Below are 16,915 nucleotides of genomic sequence, written 5' to 3'. Positions count from 1 at the left end.
ACATTTAATAGTTTTAATTCTCTCTGCCAATTTGATGCCATTATTTCTATTTTCATTTATCTTTCAGAACAATGACTTTTGTCTTTTCCTCACTGAGACAAAGTGATTGTCTGAGAATGTCTTTCTTGTGGGAATAGGATTGAGTGAAGATAAAACTCAAGCTATCACAACCTTCTGTTCTTACAATTCTTACAATTCCATTGGCTGTGGCAACTTAAAGCTTGAAAGAGAAATTTGATAAAGCTGTGCTTTGTTTTCTTCTTCTCCTCTTTCTCTCTTTCTTTCTTTTTTTTTTTTGTTATTGTTGCTCATGGGGCTTGAACTCAGGGTCTGGGTGCTATACTTGAATCCTTTTACTCAAGACTAGCTCTACCACTTTGAGCTACAGCTCCACTTCTGATTTTCTGGTGGTTAACTGGGGATAAGGGTCACATGGACTTTCTTGCCTGGGCTGACTTTGAACCACCATCCTCAAATCTCAGCCTCATGAGTAGCTAGGATTGCAGGTGTTAGCCACCAGCATCTGTTTTTTGTTTGTTTGTTTTGGTTTTTGGTGTCAGTTCTTCAACTCTGGGCCTGAGTGCTGTCCCTGGCCTTTTTGCTCAAGGCTAGGGCTCTTCCACTTGAGTGATAGCTTTACTTCTGATTTTTGTGATAGATTAGTGGAGATAAGACTCACAGACTTTCCTGCCCAAGCTGGCTTTGAACCACTCTCCTCAGATCTCAGCCTCCTGAGTAGCTAGGATTACAGGTGTGAGCCACCAGTACCCATCTCTAAGGGACTTTTTATCTTTCTACATGCTAGGAACATTTTATTTTATTAAATCTTTGATTGTTGCTGTTTTTCTTTTTTAAAAAAATGTTATTATATAGGTGATATACAGAGAGGTTATAGTTACATAAGTCAGATAATGAGTAGATTTCTTTTTGGACAATGTCATCATTTCCCTCATTCCCAGTTTTTCCCTCCTGCCCCACCTACATACAAGCTGTATAATTCATTTTCAACATAGTGTCTACTGAGTGCCATTGGTTGCTTTTGTTCTTAAGACTGTGTGTGTGTGTTGTGTGTGTGTGTGTGTGTGTGTGTGTGTGTAAACACATGCAGCATGCTAGGGTGTGAAGTCAGCCTCAAACTCTCGGATTTTTTGCTCATGGCTGACAATCTTGTTACTTGATCCAGACCTCCAATTCTGGCTTTTTGCTGTTTAATTGGAAATAAGAGCCTCTTGCATTTGTCTGCCCTGACTGGCTTTGAACCATGATTCTACAGCATCCAGAATAGCTGGGATTACAGGCATGAGCCACCATTGTCTGGCCTAAGTTTTGTTTTGACTTTTCCATTGTCCCTATGTGGAAATCCCAGTTTTCTCCTTTGTAATGTCTGTGTCTTTTGCCTTCCAGGAAAATATAGCAAACTTACTTTCTCCATGCATTTAATGCATTCATGCAAGTGTGCATGTATGCACTAGCATTTCCAGTGTATCATTTCTCACACACTTCCAAGTTTAGTTGTTTACTTTCATTTTTCCCCCTTCATTCCAGGCCTCATTTCATTTTTATTTCTGCCTCTCATTCAGCTTCTTCTCTGCTGTTATATCCTCTTATCACCTCATCCTTTATCTGTAGTTGGAGTTCATTTTTACATGTTTTATAAAAGTACAAAATAGGTGTTACCTAATTTTACCATCACTTGTATCAATTTATTTTTATGTTTATCCATCCAGGCATCTCCTAAGTATGTCTATCCCATCCTTCCTCTCCTGGGTAGAATTATTTTATAGCCATTTGGGTGGGGGTGGGAGGAGAAAGGTTTCCTGGTTACTTATCCCGGGAAGGTCAAAGTTCTATCTATCATTGATATTTCCCTCAGAACAAAATGGATTGCATTCCTTTGATCTCACATCTTATTGGCAAATATTACTGTGCTTACCTTAGCTCTCCTTGGAAGGGTTTACTGCTGGCTGGGTGAGCTGGCTTCTTTGGGGGAGCAGCTGTTTGGGGGTGGGGGAAGCCCATCACCCTGAACTCTACTTCTAAACATCTTACTGTCCTGGGTGATGACACCCTTGGCCTTGCGTCAGCTCAACACTGCCTGGTTTCACTATGATGCTGCAGCATTGGGTTAGCACAGCCTTGAGTCACTGTCAACTAGGCCTTCTGTCAGTGGGACCTTTAGGTCTAAAGGTTTCTACTTTGCAGTCCTTCTTTGTTGCAGATTTCTGGTTTGCTAAGCAATGACTATTATTATTATCATCAGTAGTAATGCTAGTATATATATAATGTTTGCCTTGGCTTTTTTCCCCCTTATTGCCAATACTCAGAGCCTGAGTACTGTCCCTTAGTTTCTTGCTCAAGACTAGTGCTCTACCACTTGAGCCCTAGCTCCACTTCTGGCTCTTTTTGGTGGTTAATTGGACATAAGAGTCTCATAGGATTTCCTGTCTGGGCTGGCTTCAAACCATGAATTTAAATGTCAGCCTCCTGAGTAGCTAGGATTATATGCCACCAGCTCCCAGCTTGCCTTGGCTACTTGTCAGAATTGCCTAGGGAACTGTAGACACACACAGACACAAAGACCCCCCCCCCCATACATAGGTACACATACTCACATAGATTCATCCTTCAGATCTGCTGGGTGTGGGTGAGTAGCTGTGCAGTTACTTTGGGGGCTACTGGACTATGGCTTCGTAAGAACACTTCTTGCTGATTATCCTGTGTCCTATTGCCTTCTCCATGAGCTCCATCTTTTCCTTTTCAATCTGAAATTTCTCCCTTTAGTTTGTTCTCTTCCATGCTGCACTAAGCAGAAATGTCTTTATGCTTCTGGTTTGTATGTGGCAACTAACCTTTTTTTTTTTAAACCCAGATGCAAATTTTGACCCATTTTCACTTATTCTCAGTCACTTCTGTCAGGAGTAGGCGTGGGAAGTGGAAGCCAGATGCCTTTGCTCACATCACCATCCTCCCTGAATTCAGACTGTAATGGCTAAGTGATGTGAAAGTTATCTCGAGTGGGAACTGCGCACACAGTATCCTGCTTGGGTCAGTATGTGGTGAGACACAGACTTTCTGTGCTATATCTCACATCTTTTCATCCATGCATGTCTTGTTTACAAGCATACATTTTCTGTTCCTCAAAATTACATGCATAATGTGTATATTTTTTTCTCTGATGTCCTTATGAAATTGTTCAAAGAAACATTGTAAATGTGAAAGCAAACACATATGATATGTCTTCATGGCCTTTCTTATATTGTTACATTTTCTAATTATAGTTAGGTATATTTCCTCTCAGCAAATGGCCTTATGCTGCTTGCTAGTGATATTAAAGATGCTGTAAACAATCCTAATTTTGGCTAGAGTTATTATTATCATTAATACTTCTTAGGTGGTAGGCAATTGCACAGTAAAGGTAGTTATGAACTAGTTTTTCTCTGATTTTTTTGTCTTTATGCTCGTTAGGTAGGCATGGTATTGATTGATTGAGCCACACTTAAATCCGTTTGCTCTTAATTGGTTTTAGGGTCTCACTTTTTACCTGGAGCAACACTGGACCTCAACCTTCCCATTTAACTTTGTGTGTAGCTGGGAAGACTGATAGGTACCACTTTACCCAGCTTTTTATTGATTGAGATGGAGTCTTGCAAGCTTTCTTGCCTGAGCTGGCCTTGAACCCCTTCTAGTCTCAGCCTCTTGAGTAGCTAGGATTATAATAGTGTAAGTCAGCATACCTGGCTAAGAAGCCCCCATCTTTTTGACTCCACTAAGAAGAGCAAAACACTGCAGGAATTATTTTGACTGCAAGAGGTATGAAATGATGTTTTCTATACAATAGTTGGAACAAGCCTGTGTTTTGATTATTTGATTGCATTAGATGAGTCCAGCTGAGTAGCTCTTGAAATACTGTCTTCAGGGAGAGCGAACGTGTTCCTGGCTGGCCATCTGCTTTCTGGTTGTTTTCTAGGATGGAAGGCACCTTCCCTGAGACTTCCAATTCATGGCCTTCAGTTTCACTTATCTTTTCCCTTATTGGCAGACTTTCCCCTTATTCTCAGACTTTCAGGCTACTAATAGGCTTACCTTCATGACTTCTTAGGGTGGATTGTCGAAGTGATAGGAATAAGTTTCTACAAAGACCACAGTTTTACTAGTTTTCAGATATTTGACTGTCTCAACAGCCTACCTTGCAAGAAAGCAAAATGGATCACTTGATTTTTACAAACGAGAAGACTGGGGTTTAGAAGGATCCAAAAACTTAGCTAAAACCAGACAGCTAAGAAATTGGCACCGCATATGCACACCTGTAATCCCAGCAATTGGGAGGCTGAAGTAGGAAGATTGTGTGTTCAAGGCTAGCCTGGCTACACAGGAAGTTCTAAGGGAAAAAATATTTTAGAGCCAGAATTTGATACTAAACTTAATTCTCTTCCCATTAAACACCCTAACAGTTCTATGGCGGTATCTGGAGTTTCACATGGATATAACCATAATTCATGTTGCTAAGATGATACAGTCTTTATGTTCTTATCTTCTAGAAGGAGATCTCTTAGAAGATGATGGGAGTTTCGATGTTTCAGTAATCAATGAAACTTGTTTGAAATTGAACCAGCATTCTAGGAAAGTTGGATCAGAGCGAATATACCAAGTAAGAAGCTCTCTTATGCTGTCATAGACTTGGTCACTCAAGAATTTGGGTGAACTTCAAGGCAGTTAAGGTTTTCTTTCTAGACACGGGTATTAGGTATCAGTGGCTGTCAGTGAGGACTGTTTTGATGGCTTATGTATGAAGACACAAGTTATCCAAGAAACCAAGAAGAAATCAAGGAGCTGAGGGAGAGAAAAATCTTTAGGAGCCAGTTGTCAAAGTCTTTGATCACCTGGAAGACAGATGAGGAAGACTCAGTGATTGACCATGATGTGAAGGGATAAAAGATGGTTTGGCCAATGACACGAGGATCAGTGGAAGGGACATATACATTCTTGTTACCAGATCACGTGCACTGATTGATCAAGAGTTGGTCACACAGCACTTCTGGGATCCGCACAAAAACATTTCCAATATAACTTTTCATATTTCTCTGCTTGACTGGCAGGGATCGAATACAATTGAATTAGTAGTATGTCTGTTCACCCCATGGACCAGGGTTCTTGTGAGAAGAGTCCAGGGAAGTCCCATTGCATTACTGCTTTCGATGCATTCCTCTGGGATAGTCTCCAGAAAGACAAAGTGCTCCAAACTATGAAGCTTGTCTGAGAAAATGGAAAGAATTTCCCCCAGTAACTGCAGTGCAATCTCTTTCCCTTCATCAGGTGTCAAGAAATTACTTGGAGACAGACAGACATTTTTCATTGAAGATGTATTTGTTCATCATACATTAGTGAATACAATTTAATCTTAGTCATGTACATGGTGGGAAAGGAAATGGAAGGGGATAGATAAAATAGCTTGCTATTGTGTTAAGAAGAATTCTAAGAGGGTGAGCATAAATAGAAAGCGCTTTCTACTCTATTTCCATTTTGCATATAGTCTAGACATCTGCCAGCCCACAGAAAATTTCACGTGACTTTGTCTTTGAATCTCATGCCAGTTTCAAGTCCGAGGCCAAAGGTGGTATCTGGATAGCTTTTACCACGCAACTTCGTTCAACCTGACAACTCGGGACCGCGCGCCCGAAGTGTGCTTGGCTTTGTACCCAGCCGCTGATTACACCGTGAACATCACCGGACTGGGACCACCTGGGCTCCACTCCGTGCAGATAACCATGACAACCGCACCGACAGGTGGGTATGGACACATTACTGTTTTGTTCCATGTGAATTCAACAGTACAATGCGGAGGAGTGTAAGGATGGGAGATGGAAGCTTTGGGTTCTAGTTCTGATTGCCAGCTTCATCTGGGGTCACTTGCCAGTTAGTCCCTTCCCTACAGGAGTCTGGCTATAGAAGGTATAGATGAAGACCAGGCTATCCCCTTTCACTCCCCTCACCCCCGTTTTGAGATATCTGATAATCCAAGATTGAGAATTCTATTAGGTCTTTTCTCTCTTCCCCTGAATGTTATACAGTCCTATGCCTTACAGCTATGCAACCAGAACTTGCAGGAAACTGAAACGCAATCCACTCTGGGCATCAGCTGACACTGTCCTTGAGCTCTGTTGTTCAAGTCTAGAACTCTACCACTTTGGGCCACAGCTCCACGTCCAGTTTTCTGGTGGTTAGTTGGAGATAAGAGTCTCACGGAGGATGAGGATGTGGCTCAGTGGTAGAATTCTTACCTAGCATGCATGAGGCCCTGGGTTCAATTCCTCAGTACCATATAAGGGGCTGGAAATATGTCCTAGTGGTAGAGTGCTTGCCTCGTATACATGAAGCCCTGGGTTCAATTCTTCAGCCCCACATATATAGAAAAAGCCAAAAGTGGCACTGTGGCTCAAGTGGTAGAGTGCTAGCCTTAAGCAACCCCCTCCCCCCCCCAAAAAAAAACCCCAAAACCTCAGGAACAGTGTTCAGGCCCTGAGTCCCAAGCCCCAGCAATGCCTTGGCTGGTTTTGAACAGCCATCCTCAGATCTCAGCCTCCTGAGTAGCTAGGATTACAGGCTTGAGCGAGTAGTGCTGACTTCTGCTTGCTCCTTCCTTCCTTCCTTCTTTCCTTCCTTCCTTCCTTCCTTCCTTCCTTCCTTCCTTCCTTCCTTCCTTCTTTCCCTCCTTCCTTCTTTCCTGTCTGCCTTCCTTCCTTCCTGTCTGCCCTTCCTTCCTTCCTTCCTCCCTCCCTCCCTCCCTCCCTCCCTCCCTCCTTCCCTCTCTCTCTCTCTCTCTTTCTTTCTTTCTTTCTTTCTCTTTCTCTCTTTCTTGCTTGCTTTCCCTCCCTCCTTCCCCCCCTTCTTTCTTTCTGCTAGTCCTGGGGCTTGAACTCAGGGCCTGAGCACTGTCCCTGGCTTCTTTTTGCTCAAGGCTAGCACTCTACCACTTGAGCCACAGCGCCACTTCTGGCCGTTTTCTGTATATGTGGTGCTGGGGAATCAAACCCAGGGTTTCATGTATACAAGGCAAGCACTCTTGCCCCTAAGCCATATTCCCAGCCCCTGCCTCCAACTCTTAAGCATTGGAATTAGATGTACACCACTATGCCCAGCTCAAATTCAGTCATTTCACCATTCACACTTCTTGGTATGTTTACTGTATTTATTTCAATAATCTATTAAATGTTGTATTCTTAATAATATATGATTTATTCATATTCTAGGAGCATTAATACTTATATCAAACATATTTGTATCAAACATTTCTCCTGTTTTATGGACCCTTTTAGTTTTATTATATTTTTCACATGAATGTTTTAGAGTTCTAGCTAGTCTAATCTATTAGTCTTTCCTTTGTAATATATTACATCAATATTAATGATATAATATGCTTTTTAAAAAAAGAGTATTTTATCCTGTCATTTCTAGGAAAGACTAGTGACTTATATAAACATACAGAATAAGACAATAGAAGCTTAAATGGGAGAAGAAAGAAGACAAAGGAAGATTAAGAATAATTTGTTAGATATAAATTTATAATGGATATAAATTACAGTGCCTCACTATTTGGATGGAAATTTTCTGTCCATTTAATCAGAAAAGGAGACAATATGTTGTCCATAAAGCTTAGCCTGCTACTAGGGAGGCAATTTTGATTCCAGGGGAGGGGCATCTCAGAAATAAGAAAATGTGTGAGCATCATTTTCCAAAAGGAGTTTATAACACTCTATTTTTTAATATTGCCCTCTATATAATGAAAGATATAAAAATGCTTGCTCTTGGTTATTTCGATTGTTTAGAATATGATGGGAGTTGATTCCTTTCAGGCAGTGCTTTCTAAATATTGTTTTTTGCCTACTTGAGATTGGACAAAGGTTTGGTGTCATCGTACTCGAGACTGTTTGCTCTCCTGTGTCTCCAGGGAACAGTTGTTCTGGGTTACTAGTTGAATAACAAGAACTTGTGCCTGACTGTGGCTGCCCTCTCTATTGGAAAGTTGAACCCAGGTAACTGAGCCAAGGGAATTTCTTGAATCTGCTCAGCCAGTGAGTAGCAGAATTCATCTCTCTACAATGTCTGCTATTATTGATAATCTATCTTCCTCATGCTTTACATGAGGTTGTGGTTGTACATTGTAGCTTTTAGCCTTAAAGTTTTCTTCTTTGCCGTATTCAATGGTTTCAACTTGGATTCCCCTTTGTCTTCCATCATGATTGTGACTGATTCCTCATGGTGTCTATTGACTGTACGATTTCCTGTCCTTCTATCTTTGGCCTGCCTGGTTCTGGGTGTACCTCTTGGGTACATACAGCATATAGTTCAGTCTTTCATTGGAGGACCATATGGAAATCTTTTGAGAGCTAACTTAAGTCCACTTACAGTTATTGGTAGGATTGATGTTTGACTCAATCGCACTATCATTTTATATTATAGGTAGTGTTACAAGCTAGTTCCTTTTCTGTGTAATGGATTTTGTTTACTGTTTTACATTTGTTTTTTACACATTTAAACAAATGCTCTAGCTCCTATGCTCTTATTTTCTTTCTTTTTTGCCAGTCTTGGGGCTTGAACTCAGAGCCTGAGCACTGTCCCTGATTTTTTGGTTTTTGTTTTTTTTTTGGCTCAAGACTAGCACTCCACCACTTGAGCCAGAGCGCCACTTCCGGCTTTTTTTCTGTATATGTCATGCTAAGGAATCGAACCCAGGATGTCATACATGCTAGAGAAGCAGTCTGCTACTAGGCCATATCCCCTGCCCTGTCTCCTATTTTCTTGTTGAGCTTTTCATACTGCTTGCCAGTTTTGGGTAGCATGCTTTAACTTGCATATGATGCATGTATGCCATTCAGTTGGCTTATTCTATTTTCTTTTTTCTCTGTTCCTTCTTTTTCCAGTTTTCAGTTGTGTTATTTCTTTTTTTTTTTTGGCCAGTCCTGGGGCTTGGACTCAGGGTCTGAGCGCTGTCCCTGGCTTCTTCTTGCTCAAGGCTAGCACTCTGCCACTTGAGCCACAGCGCCACTTCTGGCCATTTTCTGTCTATGTGGTGCTGGGGAATCGAACCCAGGGCCTCATGTATACGAGGCAAGCACTCTTGCCACTAGGCCATATCCCCAGTCCCAAGTTGTGTTATTTCTATTTTATCAGAACCTATGCCTACCCCCCCCCCCCCCACACATATAATTCTTGTATCTTGCCTTGTCTTTGGCTCTTAGAGCTACAGCAGCTTAATAATCAGTCCTTTTACTAGAGTCCCCCATCCCCCCATCCCCCCCACCTCCCCCAGTTATCTTTTAGATGAAGATAATCTTCTAATTTCTCAGGAGTAGAGTCTTCCTTGAGATTTTTTTTTTCCAGTCCTGGGCCTTGAACTCAGGGCTTGAGCACCGTCCCTGGCTTCTTTTTGCTCAAGGCTAGCACTCTGCCACTTGAGCCACAGCGCCACTTCTGGCTGTTTTCCATATATGTGGTACTGGGGAATTGAACCCAGGGCTTCATGTATACGAGGCAAGCTCTCTTGCCACTAGGCCATATTCCCAGCCCTTTATGTAGTTTTTGAGAAGGCTGATGAAGCTTGATTCTTTTTCCTATGGACAAATCTTTTCCTGTGGAGATCCTGAGGGATATTTTTCCCTTCATCTCTAAAGTTTAGTAGTTTACTTGAATATGTTTTGGGATTAGGTGTCCACTGTTATATTCAGGTTTTTTTTTTAGTTTTGTAATTTTATCTTGGATTATAGTTCAAGTATTCGTTATGTTCCAATGATCTGTTGTTATACATATGTTGGACCCTTGCCTGTATTACATTTCAATCACTTTACTTTTGGTCCTTTTTTTTTTTTTTCATTTAAGTGGATGTACTTTTTTTTCCTTATTTATTGTGAAAGTGATGTACAGGCAGGTTACAGTTTCATATGTTAGGCCTTGGGTACATTTCTTGTACTGTTTGTTACCTCCTCCCTCATTCCCCCTCCCCATCCCCCTTTTAGTTCTTTAACTTAAAAAAAAAAACAGGGGGCGGGGCCTCATGGCTCATGTCTGTCTGTAATTCTAGCTTCTGAAGGAGGTTGAGGCCTGGAGGATCACAATTTGAAGTCAGACCTGGCAGAAAATTCTGAGAGTCTATTTCTAATAAACCAGCAAAAAGCTGGACTTGAGGCATAGCCCGAGTGATTAGAGAGCGATTTGAGTGAGAATGCAAGGCACTGAGTTCAAGCCCTGCTGTCAGCACACATACCCACACGTACATACTCACACACACACATGTGTTTTGTGGTAGGACATTTCTTCAGTGATCTTTATTAATTTTTCTAATCTAATCTTTTTCTTTTGATGGTATTGAGATGTGAACTCAGGGCCTTATTCTTGTTAGGAAAATACTCCATCACTTCAGCCATATTTCCAGTTCTTTCTTACTTTAGGTTACTCTTTTAGATAGGATCTCATGTTTTTTGCACAGGCTTGCTTTGGACCAAGATTCCCCTGTATATGCTTTCCACTTGGGATTACAGGAGTGAACTACTATACCAGACTTATTCTTTGTGATTCCTAGGGTCTTGATAATTTTTCTTCTCAGGCTAGCTTTGAGCCACAATCCTCCCCACTTTTTTTTGGCTGGTCCTGGGATTTGAACTCAGGGCCTGGGCACTATCTCTCAAGGCTAGTGCTCTACCACTTGATGCACACTATCACTTCCTGTTCTTTTTTTTTTTTTTGATAGTTCATTGGAGATCCAAGGACTTTTTCTGCCCAAGATGGTTTACAATCATGATCTTTAGATCTCTCCTCCTGAGTAGCTAGGATTACAGGTGTAACCCACCTGTGCTGGCTCTAATTTTTTCTCTAGGTAACTGGGATTATAGGCTTGAGCCGTCTCCCTTGACCTGAATCTATTCTTTAAGCATCAAGAAACTTAGTTCTTTTTATGATTTTTTTTCTTTTCCCTTCATTTATTTTAAGAGCTCAATTATTTCTGTTCCATTTCTTCACCTCTTTGTATCAATTTATCTTTGTGTCTGTTTTTAATTTTTCTGAATCAAGATGTTTTGTCTTACCTTCAAATGGTAGTTTGAGTATATTTACTTATCTTCCCCCTCTAGTTTGTGAATTTTAAATAAATGTGGTGTTTCAGAAGCTGAAAGACTTTTTAATTATATTTTTGTTTTTAAATGAAAACTGCACATCTACTAATTCTACACTTAGTGGATAATAAGATTTCTAGGTTAAGAGTGCCCTCTTCTGTCACTGAGTGAATTGCAGTTGCTTTGAAAGATTTTTGTTATTTTTGTTAATTGGATTTTTTGTTTGTTTGTCTGTTTTGCTAAGGTTGGGGATAAATTGTGTCTTTAGTTTTTAGTCCTCTTTTGCCTTATAGGATCCTGCATTTATCTATCAACACTTAGTCCCAGAGGGCTCTCATTCCTCCTGATTCTCAGCATTTTCATTCCCAGAGGCAGTGACCATCAAACTGCTACTTAGTATCTTGTGAACTTTTTGTGCATTCTCTGTAGTAAGCTCTGACTTCAGGTCTTTTGTTCCGTGTATTCACGTATAATGTGGACTTTCTCATTCTAGGAAGATTCTAGCTCACTTGTAGGCCTTCTGGTTTCCTTTCCTCTTTCACATGTTCTTTAGATCTCCCACCAAAGGACTTCCAAAGACTTGTGGGAGCTTGAGAGAAAGTTGTTCTACTCCAATTTGGTACAGTGTTGATTTTTCTACGTAATGTTGCTTTCTATTTAATATTTCTTTTCAATGTCATTTAAAGTGTTGTGTTCTCTGTTTCACAGGTATGAGAACACCTTTTTTATGGTTGTTGCTGGTTGTTTGTCTTTGGTGGCATTGGAGGTTGAACTGGGGCCTTGTTCCTGATAGGCAGGCCCTGTGCCTGTCATCTCAGATATGGCAGGAAGCATAAATAGGATGCAATTCAGGCTGGCCTGGGAAAAATGTGAAACTCTATCTCAAAAATAACCCGAGCAAAGAGTGGTAGAATGGCTGCCTGGTAAGGGCTAAGCCTTGGGTTCTAGTCCCAGTGTTGGCATAACAATAGCAACAACAATAATACTAATTAGATGAGATAAAAGTAATTGTGACAGTTTCTGGGGCAGGATTATTCCTTCTTTCTTTCTTTTTTCTTTTTTTGATCGTCCTGAGGCTTGAACTCAGGGCCTGGGCACTGTCCCTGTGCTTCTTTTGTTCAAGTCTAGCACTCTAGCCACAGCACCATTTCCAGCTTTTTCTGTGTATGTGGTACTGAGGAATCGAACCCAGGGCTTCATACATGCGAGGCAAGCAATCTACCACAAAGCCACATTTCTAGCCCTTCCTTTATTATTCTTAAAAAATTTAAATTACAAAGGTGATGTACAGAGGGGTTACAGTTACATAAGAGGATTATTCTTTTAAATAATATACACAATACGTTGTCTTTTATAAGAATGACATTTTAGACTGAATGCAATATATTTGCTTTTTGCATTGAGTTGTAGGAATGAAAAGGTCAAGATGAAGACTCTCAAAATTCTTCTCTATAAAGATTGTATCAGTTCACACACTAGGGGGAGAGGCAGGCCTGTTCTCAACTTCACAAATACCAGGGATGATCATTTGTAATGCTCTGGTGAGTGTGAAGATTTACTCTATCTTGTTTTAACTTTAACTTTTGGATTTTTTTTTTTTTGCCAGTCTTGGGCCTTGAACTCAGGGCCTGAGCACTGTCCCTGGCATTTTTGCTCAAAGCTAGCACCCTACCACTTGAGCGATAGAGCCACTTCTGGCTTTTTCTATGTATGTGGTGCTGAGGAGTTGAACCCAGGGTTTCATGTATACCAGGCAAGCACTCTATACCACTAGGCCATACCCCTAGACCAAGTTTTGTATTCTTGAAAGGCCTATTACAGTTCTGCTGTGAATCACTTTTTGGGTATACTCTCCATTTTTTTTTTAACTTGATGCCTTTTGTTTGAGATGCCAGGGGAAAAAAAAATCACTGTTTTCAAATATGCCTCTCCCTCCTGTGCAGTTCTTCATTTGTCCTTCAAACTTGGTTATCTTATCTTTTTCCAGAAAGGAAATTTATTTCTCTTCACTTAAAATTTAAGAACTATTTTACAATTTATCAGCATTTTAGAAATATTCTTCTATGCTCTTTGGTAGCATTATATATAATACATCACACACATACATACAGACAGACAGACATAGATACATACATAAATAGATACATACATCACTCCAGCTAGAATCATTTTTGCTTATTCAATTAAGATAGGAATCTAATAGTACTTATTCACGTGGATAATTGTTTCCCATCCCAGTGATTTAAAGTGTCACTCTATAAGGTATAAATTTGCATGGAGAGATTTGTTTCTGGCTTCTATTCTGTTCTCTTTTGTTGAATGGGTTGTTTATTCTTTGCTAGTATATTCCAGCATTCTCACTAAGGCTGATTTTACCTCAGATAGAAGAAAATCACTCAGAGGGAGGCAGAGAAACAAAGAAAAAGTACTTTTTCTTTTTCCTTTGTGCCAGTACTAGGGGCTTGAACTCACAGCTTTAAGCGCTAGCTCTACCACTTGAGCAATATCTCCAGTTCCAGCTTTTTTTTTCCTGGCTAATTGGAGATGAGAGTCTCTTCAATTTGTCTGCCCAGGCTACTTTTGAATCACAATGCTCAGATCTCAGCCTCTTGATTTAGTTAGGATTATAGGCATGAGCCACTGGTGCCTAGCAAAAAGTTATTTTTCATGATGATTCATAGACATAGAGCATATCGGTGGTATTAAAATTTGATAGGGACGAGATGAACAATGAAGGAAAATGTCTAAAAAGATGTTCTGCATGGCCTAGAAGAAAAGAAATTGAGCAACACAGCTCTGGTTTTATAGTAGGCTCTGTCTTTCCCATTCATCTTCCCGAAGGAGCTTAGTAATAATCGCTTACATCTGCTCTCCCTGTGTGCCAGCTTGGCTACTGCTCTGCGACCTTTGCCCTGTGGTTCCCTCCGTTTGATTCCTCTTCCTCTAACCCCTGGTGACTCACTCCTTCCCATCAGTCTCTGCTCACATGTCACCTCCCCAGCCCAATCCCTTCTCCGTGTTCTTCCTCTCCCACCATGAGTGCCAGCAGGGCAGTGCTTTCTCTCTCACCACCTTATCAAACTTGGCAAATCCCCTCCACCCCCCGGCACACCGTGCCTGAAGCAAACACTTAAAATCTATCCACCGAATGAATAGGTGAATTTGCCAAGTTCTATGAAGAGCCAATGGAATTCCCATCGGGAGGATATTACACTTGCACATTAATTGGTAGCGAATTGACACTTACTTTTGAAGCTTTCTCTTCCAAGACATGACATTTCTTTCTATATTGTTTTCTTTTATGTTCTTTAAAAAATTTTAAGGTTGGGTACAGTGGCTCATACCTGTTATCCCAGCTAGCAAGAGGTGAAAATGAAGTGGATCACTGTTGGAGGCCAGCTCAGACACACACACACACACACACACACACACACACACACACACACACACACACACACACACACACACACTTAGAGATTAGTTAGATCCTTCCTTCTCAATGAATAAAATAGGTGGAGTGATGTATTTTTGTAATCCCAGGATTACAGAAGGGAGGGTTGATTATATACAGTCTTGCAAAAGGTGCAAGACAATCTGAAAAAGAAATAAAACCAAAAGGGCTAGAGGTGTGACTAAAGTGGTAGAGTGTCTGCCTAGTAAGTAGGAAGCTTTGAGGTCAAAACTCAGGGTGCCTACCACCCCCCACCAAAAAAAGAAAGAGAAAAAAACTTGCATGTTTGTTTTTGACATTTCTGGCTAGTTGAAGCTTAATTCTGGTCTCCTTTCTATTGAATGAGGGTCTTTTCATTTCTCTGTTATATTTTGTTACCTGTATTAGTTTTGACTTGCTGGTTTGACAAATAGTCTTAGAGGCTTAAAATAACACAAGTTGACTATTATATAGTTCCAGAAATCAGAAGTCTAAAATAAATTTCACGAGACTACAGCTACGGTGTCAGCAGGCCTAGATTTTTGGGTATCAAGGAGACTCCATTTCCTCATCATTTCTGGTTTCTGCCTGCATTTCTTAGCTCGTGGCCTCATCTTCCAACTTTAAAAGTAATCAATTCAACCTCTGCTTCCTTTCCTCTTCTCTTCCCTCCATCCCTCCCCTCTCTCCCTGACACCATTTTTCTCTCCTTCCCTCCCTTCCCATTTTCTTCCTTCATGTGTGTGGGTGCACACGCATGTGCAGGATTATATGCAGAGCTGACTTGTTCTTTCCTATTTTTGATGGCCCAGGCTGTTCTGGAACTCTGGACCCTTCCATTTCTGCTTCCCCAATGCTAGGATTGCACATGTGAACCACGATGCCCAGCCTTATGTCATCTTTCTGTAGCCCTGATTTTCTTGTCTCTCTTTCTTTGTAAGGATCCTTGTAATTCCACTGAGTCTATTCAGGCTGATCTCTCAATCATAATAACCTTTTCAAGTTCTGATCTGGACAGTAACATATTCACAGGTGCCAGGGGCTAGGATGTGGACATCTTTGGGTGTGTCATTATTCAGACTATCATCCTTTTTCTTGCAGATATGAAGAAAATAGGTTGTTTTTGTATTCTTGTACTCTGCATTTTGCCAAACTCTTGTTATGTGAATTTTCTTGTACTCTGCATTTTGTCTAACTCTTGTTATGTGAATTTGTTTTTAAGCAATTTCCCACTTGGTTCCAGTTGACTGAGATTTACTGGATGTCACAACATCTGTCCCTTTGTTTTTGGCTTTCACAGCTCACTGTTTTCTCGCCTGCCTCCTTTTCTCCCTCTGCAGGCAAGTCCTTCCTAGTGCTGATGGGTTAATGGCTACAACACCAGGCAGCGGTGGGTGTATTCCTTTTTGTAAGAAGTTGCTTCCTTGTCTCAAGGCTGACTAGGACTTCTACTAAGCACTATTAAAGAGTCTCTATAGAGATCTAGTTGAATAGGATTTTAAGTCAGGAATGTATGTTAAATATACTAAGCATTGGGATTATAGAAGAAAACAAAGGCTTTCTCTCTGTTAACCTATTCCCAGCTTTCCCAATAATGATCAAGAATAAGTCTTCCTGTGATCTAGAACTCTTCAATGTTGAAAGTAACAAGTAGTATTATAAGAAGACTAATATATAAATAATGAGTAGCATTATCTATAGTATTAAATTATTAATAGTATTAGATATATTATGCATGATTCAGAAACATGGGGTCCCCTGGATCGCTGCTCCTAATCTCCATGCCCATGTTTTATACCCAGCATTCTACACCCAGCTGTACGTTAACCGCCTGTTCTTCGTCATTTGCTCCATTTGCGGTATTTGGGGTATAGCTGTGACTCATGGAACAAGTTTTCCTCTGTGTAAAGAAGCTTAGTCCCTTTGGAGAGGTCACATCTACCAACTTAGCCTCATTCATAAAAACCTGTCAGGCCAGGAGATTGCAAACACTGCCTTGCTTCCCATGGGCTCTTCTTCCCTCTAGGCCTTTGGGAGTTGTCTTATGAATCATTCATCATCCCAGTGCTCCTGTGGAACTTCCAAGCAAGTCTGCCATTAGTTCCTCTTCAGGGACAGGGGTAATTCTGCCTTAATAGCAGTCTTAAATATATTGTCTGTGTTTCTGAAAGCTTGAAGGGCATGCCTGTTCCATAAAATGTGTTACCCTTTAGATTTGGACTCACCCTTAGATCAACTGCCCTGCAACTGAGCAGAGGCCAAGAAATGCTTCTTTGATCATAAGTGATATGGAAACCCCAGCCAAGAGAGCCATCATGAGGCGTTTGCCTGCTTAAGATAGCCTGTTTCAGTTCTTCAAGGAGCAATTCTGGTACTTTCTTGT

The 16,915-nt window shown here is 40.8% G+C and overlaps 1 protein-coding gene across 4 annotated transcripts in view; it reads left to right on the top strand.

Moving 5' to 3' along the window:
• Positions 1 to 16,915, top strand: part of Susd1 (sushi domain containing 1) — a 97,576-nt gene that overhangs the window by 47,126 nt on the left and 33,535 nt on the right. For all 4 annotated transcript variants that reach the window (XM_048339164.1, XM_048339139.1, XM_048339148.1 and 1 more), the window contains 2 exons: positions 4,539 to 4,648; positions 5,592 to 5,784. In XM_048339164.1, the coding sequence (XP_048195121.1) occupies positions 4,539 to 4,648; positions 5,592 to 5,784 (303 nt within the window). The remainder of the gene's footprint in view (positions 1 to 4,538; positions 4,649 to 5,591; positions 5,785 to 16,915) is intronic.

This window comes from Perognathus longimembris, chromosome 1 (assembly GCF_023159225.1).
Source record: "Perognathus longimembris pacificus isolate PPM17 chromosome 1, ASM2315922v1, whole genome shotgun sequence".
NCBI classification, from domain to species: Eukaryota; Metazoa; Chordata; class Mammalia; order Rodentia; family Heteromyidae; genus Perognathus; species Perognathus longimembris.
Note: the sequence above shows the minus strand (reverse complement) of the source record. Positions and strands in the feature narration are given on the sequence as shown.